Source organism: Oncorhynchus keta, chromosome 30, assembly GCF_023373465.1.
Source record: "Oncorhynchus keta strain PuntledgeMale-10-30-2019 chromosome 30, Oket_V2, whole genome shotgun sequence".
NCBI classification, from domain to species: domain Eukaryota; kingdom Metazoa; phylum Chordata; class Actinopteri; order Salmoniformes; family Salmonidae; genus Oncorhynchus; species Oncorhynchus keta.
Window position 1 is genome coordinate 452,984 of NC_068450.1, and position 15,172 is coordinate 468,155.

The following is a 15,172-nucleotide window of genomic DNA, read 5'->3' on the forward strand; positions in this document are numbered from 1 at the left end:
AACATTAACTATCTGGAACATTAACTATCTGGAACATTAACTATCTGATATGGAACATTAACTATCTGGAACATTAACTATATGGAACATTAACTATATGGAACATTAACTATATGGAACATTAACTATCTGGAACATTAACTATCTGGAACATTAACTATCCGGAACATTAACTATCTGGAACATTAACTATATGGAACATTAACTATATGGAACATTAACTATCTGGAACATTAACTATCTGGAACATTAACTATCTGCCATGGAACATTAACTATCTGGAACATTATTAACTATTTGCCATGGAACATTAACTATCTGCCATGGAACATTAACTATCTGGAACATTAACTATCTGGAACATTAACTATCTGCCATGGAATATTAACTATCTGCCATGGAACATTAACTATCTGGAACATTAACTATCTGGAACATTAACTATATGGAACATTAACTATCTGGAACATTAACTATATGGAACATTAACTATATGGAACATTAACTATCTGGAGCATTAACTATATGGAACATTAACTATCTGGAACATTAACTATCTGGAGCATTAACTATATGGAACATTAACTATCTGCCATGGAATATTAACTATCTGCCATGGAACATTAACTATCTGGAACATTAACTATCTGGAACATTAACTATATGGAACATTAACTATCCGGAACATTAACTATCTGGAACATTAACTATCTGGAACATTAACTATATGGAACATTAACTATCTGGAACATTAACTATCTGGAGCATTAACTATATGGAACATTAACTATCTGATATGGAACATTAACTATATGGAACATTAACTATATGGAACATTAACTATATGGAACATTAACTATCTGATATGGAACATTAACTATATGGAACATTAACTATATGGAACATTAACTATATGGAACATTAACTATCTGGAACATTAACTATCTGGAACATTAACTATATGGAACATTAACTATATGGAACATTAACTATCTGGAACATTAACTATATGGAACATTAACTATATGGAACATTAACTATCTGGAACATTAACTATATGGAACATTAACTATATGGAACATTAACTATCTGGAGCATTAACTATATGGAACATTAACTATCTGGAACATTAACTATCTGGAACATTAACTATATGGAACATTAACTATCTGGAACATTAACTATCTGGAGCATTAACTATATGGAACATTAACTATCTGATATGGAACATTAACTATCTGATATGGAACATTAACTATATGGAACATTAACTATATGGAACATTAACTATATGGAACATTAACTATCTGATATGGAACATTAACTATCTGATATGGAACATTAACTATCTGATATGGAACATTAACTATATGGAACATTAACTATATGGAACATTAACTATATGGAACATTAACTATATGGAACATTAACTATCTGGAACATTAACTATCTGATATGGAACATTAACTATCTGGAACATTAACTATATGGAACATTAACTATATGGAACATTAACTATATGGAACATTAACTATCTGGAACATTAACTATCTGGAACATTAACTATCTGGAACATTAACTATCTGGAGCATTAACTATCTGGAACATTAACTATCTGGAACATTAACTATATGGAACATTAACTATCTGGAACATTAACTATATGGAACATTAACTATATGGAACATTAACTATCTGGAGCATTAACTATATGGAACATTAACTATCTGGAACATTAACTATCTGGAACATTAACTATCTGGAGCATTAACTATATGGAACATTAACTATCTGCCATGGAATATTAACTATCTGCCATGGAACATTAACTATCTGGAACATTAACTATCTGGAACATTAACTATATGGAACATTAACTATCTGGAACATTAACTATCTGATATGGAACATTAACTATCTGGAACATTAACTATCTGGAACATTAACTATCTGGAACATTAACTATCTGGAACATTAACTATCTGGAACATTAACTATCTGGAACATTAACTATATGGAACATTAACTATATGGAACATTAACTATATGATATGGAACATTAACTATCTGGAACATTAACTATATGGAACATTAACTATATGGAACATTAACTATCTGGAACATTAACTATCTGGAACATTAACTATATGGAACATTAACTATATGATATGGAACATTAACTATCTGGAACATTAACTATATGGAACATTAACTATATGGAACATTAACTATCTGGAACATTAACTATATGGAACATTAACTATATGGAACATTAACTATCTGGAGCATTAACTATATGGAACATTAACTATCTGGAACATTAACTATCTGGAACATTAACTATCTGGAGCATTAACTATATGGAACATTAACTATCTGATATGGAACATTAACTATATGGAACATTAACTATATGGAACATTAACTATATGGAACATTAACTATCTGATATGGAACATTAACTATCTGATATGGAACATTAACTATATGGAACATTAACTATATGGAACATTAACTATATGGAACATTAACTATATGGAACATTAACTATATGGAACATTAACTATATGGAACATTAACTATCTGATATGGAACATTAACTATATGGAACATTAACTATCTGGAACATTAACTATATGGAACATTAACTATATGGAACATTAACTATATGGAACATTAACTATATGGAACATTAACTATCTGATATGGAACATTAACTATCTGATATGGAACATTAACTATCTGATATGGAACATTAACTATATGGAACATTAACTATATGGAACATTAACTATATGGAACATTAACTATATGGAACATTAACTATATGGAACATTAACTATCTGGAACATTAACTATCTGATATGGAACATTAACTATATGGAACATTAACTATCTGGAACATTAACTATATGGAACATTAACTATATGGAACATTAACTATATGGAACATTAACTATATGGAACATTAACTATCTGATATGGAACATTAACTATATGGAACATTAACTATATGGAACATTAACTATCTGATATGGAACATTAACTATATGGAACATTAACTATCTGATATGGAACATTAACTATATGGAACATTAACTATATGGAACATTAACTATCTGATATGGAACATTAACTATATGGAACATTAACTATATGGAACATTAACTATATGGAACATTAACTATATGGAACATTAACTATCTGGAACATTAACTATCTGATATGGAACATTAACTATATGGAACATTAACTATCTGGAACATTAACTATATGGAACATTAACTATATGGAACATTAACTATATGGAACATTAACTATCTGATATGGAACATTAACTATCTGATATGGAACATTAACTATATGGAACATTAACTATCTGATATGGAACATTAACTATATGGAACATTAACTATCTGATATGGAACATTAACTATCTGATATGGAACATTAACTATCTGATATGGAACATTAACTATCTGATATGGAACATTAACTATATGGAACATTAACTATCTGGAACATTAACTATATGGAACATTAACTATATGGAACATTAACTATATGGAACATTAACTATCTGATATGGAACATTAACTATCTGATATGGAACATTAACTATATGGAACATTAACTATCTGATATGGAACATTAACTATATGGAACATTAACTATCTGATATGGAACATTAACTATCTGATATGGAACATTAACTATCTGATATGGAACATTAACTATCTGATATGGAACATTAACTATATGGAACATTAACTATCTGATATGGAACATTAACTATCTGATATGGAACATTAACTATATGGAACATTAACTATCTGATATGGAACATTAACTATATGGAACATTAACTATCTGATATGGAACATTAACTATATGGAACATTAACTATATGGAACATTAACTATCTGATATGGAACATTAACTATCTGATATGGAACATTAACTATCTGATATGGAACATTAACTATATGGAACATTAACTATATGGAACATTAACTATCTGATATGGAACATTAACTATATGGAACATTAACTATCTGATATGGAACATTAACTATCTGATATGGAACATTAACTATATGGAACATTAACTATCTGATATGGAACATTAACTATCTGATATGGAACATTAACTATCTGATATGGAACATTAACTATATGGAACATTAACTATATGGAACATTAACTATATGGAACATTAACTATATGGAACATTAACTATCTGATATGGAACATTAACTATATGGAACATTAACTATATGGAACATTAACTATCTGATATGGAACATTAACTATCTGATATGGAACATTAACTATCTGATATGGAACATTAACTATCTGATATGGAACATTAACTATATGGAACATTAACTATCTGATATGGAACATTAACTATCTGATATGGAACATTAACTATATGGAACATTAACTATATGGAACATTAACTATCTGATATGGAACATTAACTATCTGATATGGAACATTAACTATCTGATATGGAACATTAACTATCTGATATGGAACATTAACTATATGGAACATTAACTATATGGAACATTAACTATCTGATATGGAACATTAACTATATGGAACATTAACTATATGGAACATTAACTATCTGATATGGAACATTAACTATCTGATATGGAACATTAACTATCTGATATGGAACATTAACTATATGGAACATTAACTATCTGGAACATTAACTATCTGATATGGAACATTAACTATATGGAACATTAACTATATGGAACATTAACTATATGGAACATTAACTATATGGAACATTAACTATCTGATATGGAACATTAACTATCTGATATGGAACATTAACTATCTGATATGGAACATTAACTATCTGATATGGAACATTAACTATATGGAACATTAACTATCTGGAACATTAACTATCTGATATGGAACATTAACTATATGGAACATTAACTATATGGAACATTAACTATCTGATATGGAACATTAACTATATGGAACATTAACTATCTGATATGGAACATTAACTATCTGATATGGAACATTAACTATCTGATATGGAACATTAACTATATGGAACATTAACTATATGGAACATTAACTATATGGAACATTAACTATATGGAACATTAACTATATGGAACATTAACTATCTGATATGGAACATTAACTATCTGATATGGAACATTAACTATCTGATATGGAACATTAACTATATGGAACATTAACTATATGGAACATTAACTATATGGAACATTAACTATCTGATATGGAACATTAACTATATGGAACATTAACTATCTGGAACATTAACTATCTGATATGGAACATTAACTATATGGAACATTAACTATCTGATATGGAACATTAACTATATGGAACATTAACTATATGGAACATTAACTATCTGATATGGAACATTAACTATATGGAACATTAACTATATGGAACATTAACTATATGGAACATTAACTATCTGATATGGAACATTAACTATATGGAACATTAACTATCTGATATGGAACATTAACTATCTGATATGGAACATTAACTATCTGGAACATTAACTATATGGAACATTAACTATATGGAACATTAACTATCTGGAACATTAACTATATGTAACATTAACTATCTGGAACATTAACTATATGGAACATTAACTATATGGAACATTAACTATCTGGAACATTAACTATATGGAACATTAACTATCTGGAACATTAACTATCTGATATGGAACATTAACTATCTGGAACATTAACTATCTGGAACATTAACTATCTGGAACATTAACTATCTGGAACATTAACTATATGGAACATTAACTATATGATATGGAACATTAACTATCTGGAACATTAACTATATGGAACATTAACTATATGGAACATTAACTATCTGGAACATTAACTATATGGAACATTAACTATATGATATGGAACATTAACTATCTGGAACATTAACTATATGGAACATTAACTATATGGAACATTAACTATATGTAACATTAACTATCTGGAACATTAACTATCTGATATGGAACATTAACTATCTGGAACATTAACTATCTGGAACATTAACTATCTGGAACATTAACTATATGGAACATTAACTATATGGAACATTAACTATCTGATATGGAACATTAACTATCTGGAACATTAACTATCTGGAACATTAACTATATGGAACATTAACTATATGGAACATTAACTATATGGAACATTAACTATCTGGAACATTAACTATCTGGAACATTAACTATCTGGAACATTAACTATATGGAACATTAACTATCTGGAACATTAACTATATGGAACATTAACTATATGGAACATTAACTATCTGATATGGAACATTAACTATATGGAACATTAACTATCTGATATGGAACATTAACTATCTGATATGGAACATTAACTATCTGGAACATTAACTATCTGGAACATTAACTATATGGAACATTAACTATCTGATATGGAACATTAACTATCTGATATGGAACATTAACTATCTGATATGGAACATTAACTATATGGAACATTAACTATCTGATATGGAACATTAACTATCTGGAACATTAACTATCTGGAACATTAACTATATGGAACATTAACTATCTGATATGGAACATTAACTATCTGATATGGAACATTAACTATCTGATATGGAACATTAACTATATGGAACATTAACTATCTGGAACATTAACTATATGGAACATTAACTATCTGATATGGAACATTAACTATCTGATATGGAACATTAACTATATGGAACATTAACTATCTGATATGGAACATTAACTATCTGATATGGAACATTAACTATCTGATATGGAACATTAACTATATGGAACATTAACTATCTGATATGGAACATTAACTATATGTAACATTAACTATTTGTTGCTAGGACACCCTCTTAATTCCTCTTTCAGAACTAGGTTTGTTGCTAGGACACCCTCTTAATTCCTCTTTCAGAACTAGGTTTGTTGCTAGGACACCCTCTTAATTCCTCTTTCAGAACTAGGTTTGTTGCTAGGACACCCTCTTAATTCCTCTTTCAGAACTAGGTTTGTTGCTAGGACACCCTCTTAATTCCTCTTTCAGAACTAGGTTTGTTGTGAGGAAGCCCTCTACATTCATTTTTCAAAACTAGGTTTGTTGCTGACATTCTGTGTTTAGCCAATCAGCTAGCAAGCTATTTTGCTGCAGTTAGCCATTTTACCTTGCTGATATCGATCTGACAAGTCCCAAAGTGTACCCTATTTCTCGTGTATGTATTTAATGATACTTGTTTGCTACAACATTTTTCGAAATAAAGTTCAACTTTGTATTCATTTTTGTTTGGATGTTCTCTCAGGTATAAAGGTGATAAGTTGATCAGCCGTCGTCCAGAGTTCAACAGGATGCGTCTCCATCAGCACTTTAACTTAGAGATCAGAGACGTTCACCCTGAGGATGCTGGGAACTACACCGTCCTCCTCAAGAACACCGCGGCCTTGCTGGAGAGGAGAATCACCATCACACTCATCGTCAACGGTAACTATCACCATAACATCACACTCATCGTCAATGGTAACCATCACCATAACCATCACACTCATCGTCAACGGTAACTATCACCATAACATCACACTCATCGTCAATGGTAACCATCACCATAACCATCACACTCATCGACAGTTACCATCACCATTACTCTCAGTTGAACACACACTCTCAGTGGTGTAGTTGAACCCACACTCTCAGTGGTGTAGTTGAACCCACACTCTCAGTGGTGTAGTTGAACCCACACTCTCAGTGGTGTAGTTGAACCCACACTCTCAGCGGTGTAGTTGAACCCACACTCTCAGTGGTGTAGTTGAACCCACACTCTCAGCGGTGTAGTTGAACCCACACTCTCAGTGGTGTAGTTGAACCCACACTCTCAGTGGTGTAGTTGAACCCACACTCTCAGCGGTGTAGTTGAACCCACACTCTCAGCGGTGTAGTTGAACCCACACTCTCAGCGGTGTAGTTGAACCCACACTCTCAGCGGTGTAGTTGAACCCACACTCTCAGTGGTGTAGTTGAACCCACACTCTCAGTGGTGTAGTTGAACCCACACTCTCAGTGGTGTAGTTGAACCCACACTCTCAGCGGTGTAGTTGAACCCACACTCTCAGTGGTGTAGTTGAACCCACACTCTCAGTGGTGAACACTCTCAGTGGTTGAACCCACACTCTCAGTGGTGTAGTTGAACCCACACTCTCAGTGGTGTAGTTGAACCCACACTCAGTGGTGAAACACTCTCAGTAGGTGAACCCACACTCTCAGCGGTGTAGTTGAACCCACACTCTCAGCGGTGTAGTTGAACTCAGTGGTGTAGTTGAACACTCTCAGTGGTGTAGGTGAACCCACACTCTCAGTGGTGTAGTGAACACTCTCAGCGGTGTAGTTGAACCCACACTCTCAGTGGTGTAGTTGAACCCACACTCTCAGTGGTGTAGGTGAACCCACACTCTCAGTGGTGTAGTTGAACCCACACTCTCAGCGGTGTAGTTGAACCCACACTCTCAGTGGTGTAGTTGAACCCACACTCTCAGCAGTGTAGTTGAACCCACACTCTCAGTGGTGTAGTTGAACCCACACTCTCAGTGGTGTAGTTGAACCCACACTCTCAGTGGTGTAGTTGAACCCACACTCTCAGTGGTGTAGTTGAACCCACACTCTCAGTGGTGTAGTTGAACCCACACTCTCAGCAGTGTAGTTGAACCCACACTCTCAGTGGTGTAGTTGAACCCACACTCTCAGCGGTGTAGTTGAGCCCACACTCTCAGTGGTGTAGTTGAACCCACACTCTCAGTGGTGTAGTTGAACCCACACTCTCAGTGGTGTAGTTGAACCCACACTCTCAGTGGTGTAGTTGAACCCACACTCTCAGTGGTGTAGTTGAACCCACACTCTCAGTGGTGTAGTTGAACCCACACTCTCAGCGGTGTAGTTGAACCCACACTCTCAGTGGTGTAGTTGAACCCACACTCTCAGCGGTGTAGTTGACCCCACACTCATAAAACCAGCCGCAAGATGAATCAGGTATTTGTAAATGTTAGATGTACAGTATGAGTCAAAAAGTTTGGACACACCTACTCATTCAAGGGGTTTTCCAAGAGTGTGCAAAGCTGTCATCAAGGCAAAGGGTGGCTACTTATAAATATATTTTGATTCGTTTAACACTTTTTTGGTTACTACATGATTCCATATGTGTTATTTAATCGTTTTGATGTCTTCACTATTAGTCTACGATGTAGAAAAACTGTTGAATGAGAAGGTGTGTCCAAACTGGTACTGTATGTATTTGAAGTCTGATACTCTTGATTAGAGTCTCCATCCTCCCTCCCCCTTCACTCCCCTTCACTCCCCTTCCTCCCCTTCATTCTCCCCTCTCCTCGTCGCTTTACCCCCCCCCCCCCAGTTCCCCCTCAGATCCATGAGAAGGAAATAGCGGCACCATCTAGCCCATATCGCCGTGGCAGCAGCCAGACCCTCACCTGTACAGGGTACGGACGTCCCGCCCCCAACATCACCTGGCAGTGGAGGAGATGGAGCCCCTGTGGCCTCAACAGCACCCACCGCATGTAAGAACACACCTGTATATACAGTACACACACCTGTTTATACAGTACACACACCTGTATATACAGTACACACACCTGTATATACAGTACACACACCTGTATATACAGTACACACACCTGTATATACAGTACACACACCTGTATATACAGCACACACACCTGTATATACAGTACACACACCTGTATATACAGTACACACACCTGTATATACAGCACACACACCTGTATATACAGTACACACACCTGTTTATACAGTACACACACCTGTATATACAGTACACACACCTGTTTATACAGTACACACACCTGTATATACAGTACACACACCTGTATATACAGCACACACACCTGTATATACAGTACACACACCTGTATATACAGTACACACACCTGTATATACAGTACACACACCTGTATATACAGTACACACACCTGTATATACAGTACACACACCTGTATATACAGTACACACACCTGTATATACAGTACACACACCTGTATATACAGTACACACACCTGTATATACAGTACACACACCTGTTTATACAGTACACACACCTGTATATACAGTACACACACCTGTATATACAGTACACACACCTGTATATACAGTACACACACCTGTATATACAGTACACACACCTGTATATAGAGTACACACACCTGTATATACAGTACACACACCTGTAAATACAGTACACACACCTGTATATACAGTACACACACCTGTATATATACACATATATATATATATGAGAGAGAGAGAGAGAGAGAGAGAGAGAGAGAGAGAGAGAGAGAGAGAAGAGAGAGAGAGAGATAAAGAGATATAGAGTAGACAATATATACATATAGACAGATATATATTTAGTAACACAGAGAGTATATAGAGACTATATAAATATATTTAGAGACCTGTATATATCTCAGGTGTGAGAGATCTAGGTGTGTGTGAGCAGAGGAGTGATGTTTGGACTAACAACAGGATGTATGATGAGACAGATGGCAACGTAGCATTACACACACACATCCTCTGACCCTGAAACACACACACTAAGCTTTACTTTCTCTCCGCCAACAAGAGGGGTGTGAGCAGTGCCCATTGAAACAGAAGTGGTGATAGACGTGGTGATAGATAGACGTGGTGATAGATAAATGTGGTGATATATAGACGTGGTGATAGACATGGTGATAGATAGACGTGGTGATAGATAGACGTGGTGATATATAGACGTGGTGATAGATAGACGTGGTGATAGATAGACCTGGTGATAGACGTGGTGATAGACATGGTGATAGATAGACGTGGTGATAGATAGACGCACACGGTGATATAGAGACGTGGTGATATATAGACATGGTGATATATAGACGTGGTGATAGATAGACGTGGTGATATATAGACGTGGTGATAGATAGACGTGGTGATAGATAGACGTGGTGATATATAGACGTGGTGATAGATAGACGTGGTGATAGATAGACGTGGTGATAGATAGACGTGGTGATATATAGACGTGGTGATAGATAGACGTGGTGATAGACGTGGTGATAGATAAATGTGGTGATAGATAGACGTGGTGATAGACGTGGTGATAGATAAATGTGGTGATAGATAGACGTGGTGATAGACGTGGTGATAGATAAATGTGGTGATATATAGACGTGGTGATAGACGTGGTGATAGATAGACGTGGTGATAGATAGATGTGGTGATATATAGACGTGGTGATAGATAAATGTGGTGATAGATAGACGTGGTGATATATAGACGTGGTGATAGATAAATGTGGTGATAGATAGACGTGGTGATGTATAGACGTGGTGATAGACGTGGTGATAGATAAATGTGGTGATAGATAGACGTGGTGATATATAGACGTGGTGATATATAGACGTGGTGATATATAGACGTGGTGATATATAGACGTGGTGATAGATAGACGTGGTGATAGATAGACGTGGTGATAGATAGATGTGGTGATAGATAGACGTGGTGATATATAGACGTGGTGATATATAGACGTGGTGATATATAGACGTGGTGATAGATAGACGTGGTGATAGATAGACGTGGTGATAGATAAATGTGGTGATAGATAGACGTGGTGATAGACGTGGTGATAGACGTGGTGATAGACGTGGTGATAGAATGGTGATAGATAGACGTGGTGATAGATAGACGTGGTGATATATAGACGTGGTGATATATAGACGTGGTGATAGACATGGTGATAGACGTGGTGATAGACGTGGTGATAGATAGACGTGGTGATAGACGTGGTGATAGACGTGGTGATAGATAGACGTGGTGATAGATAGACGTGGTGATATATAGACGTGGTGATATATAGACGTGGTGATAGACGTGGTGATAGACGTGGTGATAGACGTGGTGATAGATAGACGTGGTGATAGACGTGGTGATAGACGTGGTGATAGATAGACGTGGTGATAGATAGACGTGGTGATATATAGACGTGGTGATATATAGACGTGGTGATATATAGACGTGGTGATATATAGACGTGGTGATATATAGACGTGTGATAGATGGTGATATAGACGTGGTGATAGATAGACGTGGTGATAGATAGACGTGGTGATATATAGACGTGGTGATAGATAGACGTGGTGATATATAGACGTGGTGATATATAGACGTGGTGATATATAGACGTGGTGATATATAGACGTGGTGATATATAGACGTGGTGATATATAGACGTGGTGATAGATAGACGTGGTGATATATAGACGTGGTGATATATAGACGTGGTGATATATAGACGTGGTGATAGATAGACGTGGTGATAGATAGACGTGGTGATATATAGACGTGGTGATAGATAGACGTGGTGATATATAGACGTGGTGATAGATAGACGTGGTGATAGATAGACGTGGTGATAGACGTGGTGATAGATAGACGTGGTGATAGATAGACGTGGTGATATATAGACGTGGTGATAGATAGACGTGGTGATAGATAGACGTGGTGATAGATAGACGTGGTGATAGACGTGGTGATAGACGTGGTGATAGATAGACGTGGTGATAGATAGACGTGGTGATAGATAGACGTGGTGATAGACATGGCGATAGACGTGGTGATAGATAGACGTGGTGATATATAGACGTGGTGATAGATAGACGTGGTGATATATAGACGTGGTGATAGACGTGGTGATAGACGTGGTGATATATAGACGTGGTGATAGATAGACGTGGTGATAGATAGACGTGGTGATATATAGTGGTGATAGACGTGGTGATAGATAGACGTGGTGATAGATAGACGTGGTGATAGACGTGGTGATAGATAGACGTGGTGATAGATAGACGTGGTGATAGATAGACGTGGTGATAGATAAACGTGGTGATATATAGACGTGGTGATAGATAAATGTGGTGATAGATAGACGTGGTGATAGACGTGGTGATAGACGTGGTGATATATAGACGTGGTGATAGATAAACGTGGTGATAGATAGACGTGGTGTAGATAGTGATAGACGGGTGATAGATAGACGTGGTGATAGATAGACGTGGTGATATATAGACGTGGTGATATATAGACGTGGTGATAGACGTGGTGATAGATAGACGTGGTGATATATAGACGTGGTGATATATAGACGTGGTGATATATAGACGTGGTGATATATAGACGTGGTGATAGATAGACGTGGTGATATATAGACGTGGTGATAGATAGACGTGGTGATATATAGACGTGGTGATAGATAGACGTGGTGATAGATAGACGTGGTGATAGATAGACGTGGTGATAGATAGACGTGGTGATAGATAGACGTGGTGATATATAGACGTGGTGATATATAGACGTGGTGATATATAGACGTGTGATGATAGACGTGGTGATGATAGACGTGGTGATAGATAGACGTGGTGATAGATAGACGTGGTGATAGATAGACGTGGTGATATATAGACGTGGTGATATATAGACGTGGTGATAGATAGACGTGGTGATAGATAGACGTGGTGATATATAGACGTGGTGATAGATAGACGTGGTGATATATAGACGTGGTGATATATAGACGTGGTGATATATAGACGTGGTGATAGACGTGGTGATAGATAGACGTGGTGATAGATAGATAGACGTGGTGATAGATAGACGTGGTGATATATAGACGTGGTGATATATAGACGTGGTGATAGACGTGGTGATAGATAGACGTGGTGATAGATAGACGTGGTGATAGATAGACGTGGTGATAGATAGACGTGGTGATAGACGTGGTGATATATAGACGTGGTGATAGATAGACGTGGTGATATATAGACGTGGTGATGATAGACGTGGTGATATAAAGACGTGGTTATAGGATAGAGTGATATATAGACGTGGTGATAGATAGACGTGGTGATATATAGACGTGGTGATATATAGACGTGGTGATATAGAGACGTGGTGATAGACGTGGTGATATATAGACGTGGTGATAGATAGTGGTGATATATAGACGTGGTGATAGACGTGGTGATATATAGACGTGGTGATAGACGTGGTGATATATAGACGTGGTGATAGACGGGTGATATATAGACGTGGTGATATATAGACGTGGTGATATATAGACGTGGTGATATATAGACGTGGTGATAGATAGACGTGGTGATAGATAGACGTGGTGATACGTGGTGATAGACGTGTGGTGATAGATAGACGTGGTGATAGATAGACGTGGTGATAGACGTGGTGATATATAGACGTGGTGATAGATAGACGTGGTGATATATAGACGTGGTGATAGATGGTGATAGACGTGGTGATAGATAGACGTGGTGATAGATAGACGTGGTGATAGATATAGACGTGGTGATAGATAGACGTGGTGATAGATAGACGTGGTGATAGATAGACGTGGTGATAGATAGACGTGGTGATATATAGACGTGGTGATATATAGACGTGGTGATAGATAGACGTGGTGTGATAGACGTGGTGATAGATAGACGTGGTGATGATAGACGTGGTGATATATAGACGTGGTGATAGATAGACGTGGTGATAGACGTGGTGATGATAGACGTGGTGATAGATAGACGATAGACGGTGATGATAGATAGACGTGGTGATATATAGACGTGGTGATACGTGGTGATAGATGGTGATAGACGTGGTGATAGATAGACGTGGTGATAGATAGACGTGGTGATATAGAGACGTGGTGATAGACGTGGTGATAGATAGACGTGGTGATAGATAAATGTGGTGATATATAGACGTGGTGATAGACGTGGTGATAGACGCGGTGATATATAGACGTGGTGATAGATAGACGTGGTGATAGACGTGGTGATAGACGTGGTGATATATAGACGTGGTGATATATAGACGTGGTGATATATAGACGTGGTGATAGACGTGGTGATAGATAGACGTGGTGATAGATAGACGTGGTGATATATAGACGTGGTGATAGACGTGGTGATAGACGTGGTGATATATAGACGTGGTGATAGATAGACGTGGTGATAGATAGACGTGGTGATAGATAGACG

General features: G+C 36.4%; 1 protein-coding gene and 1 long non-coding RNA gene across 4 annotated transcripts in view; one reads left to right on the forward strand and one right to left on the reverse strand.

Annotated features, from left to right (window-relative positions):
• The window catches only part of LOC127913784 (vascular endothelial growth factor receptor 3-like), a 245,609-nt gene that overhangs the window by 141,550 nt on the left and 88,887 nt on the right, over positions 1-15,172 (forward strand). Inside the window, 2 exon segments of the mRNA XM_052487050.1 lie at positions 7,381-7,559; positions 9,475-9,637. Coding sequence (XP_052343010.1) covers positions 7,381-7,559; positions 9,475-9,637 — 342 coding nt within the window.
• Positions 1-15,172, reverse strand: part of LOC127913785 (uncharacterized) — a 304,311-nt gene that overhangs the window by 132,062 nt on the left and 157,077 nt on the right. The window lies entirely within an intron of this gene.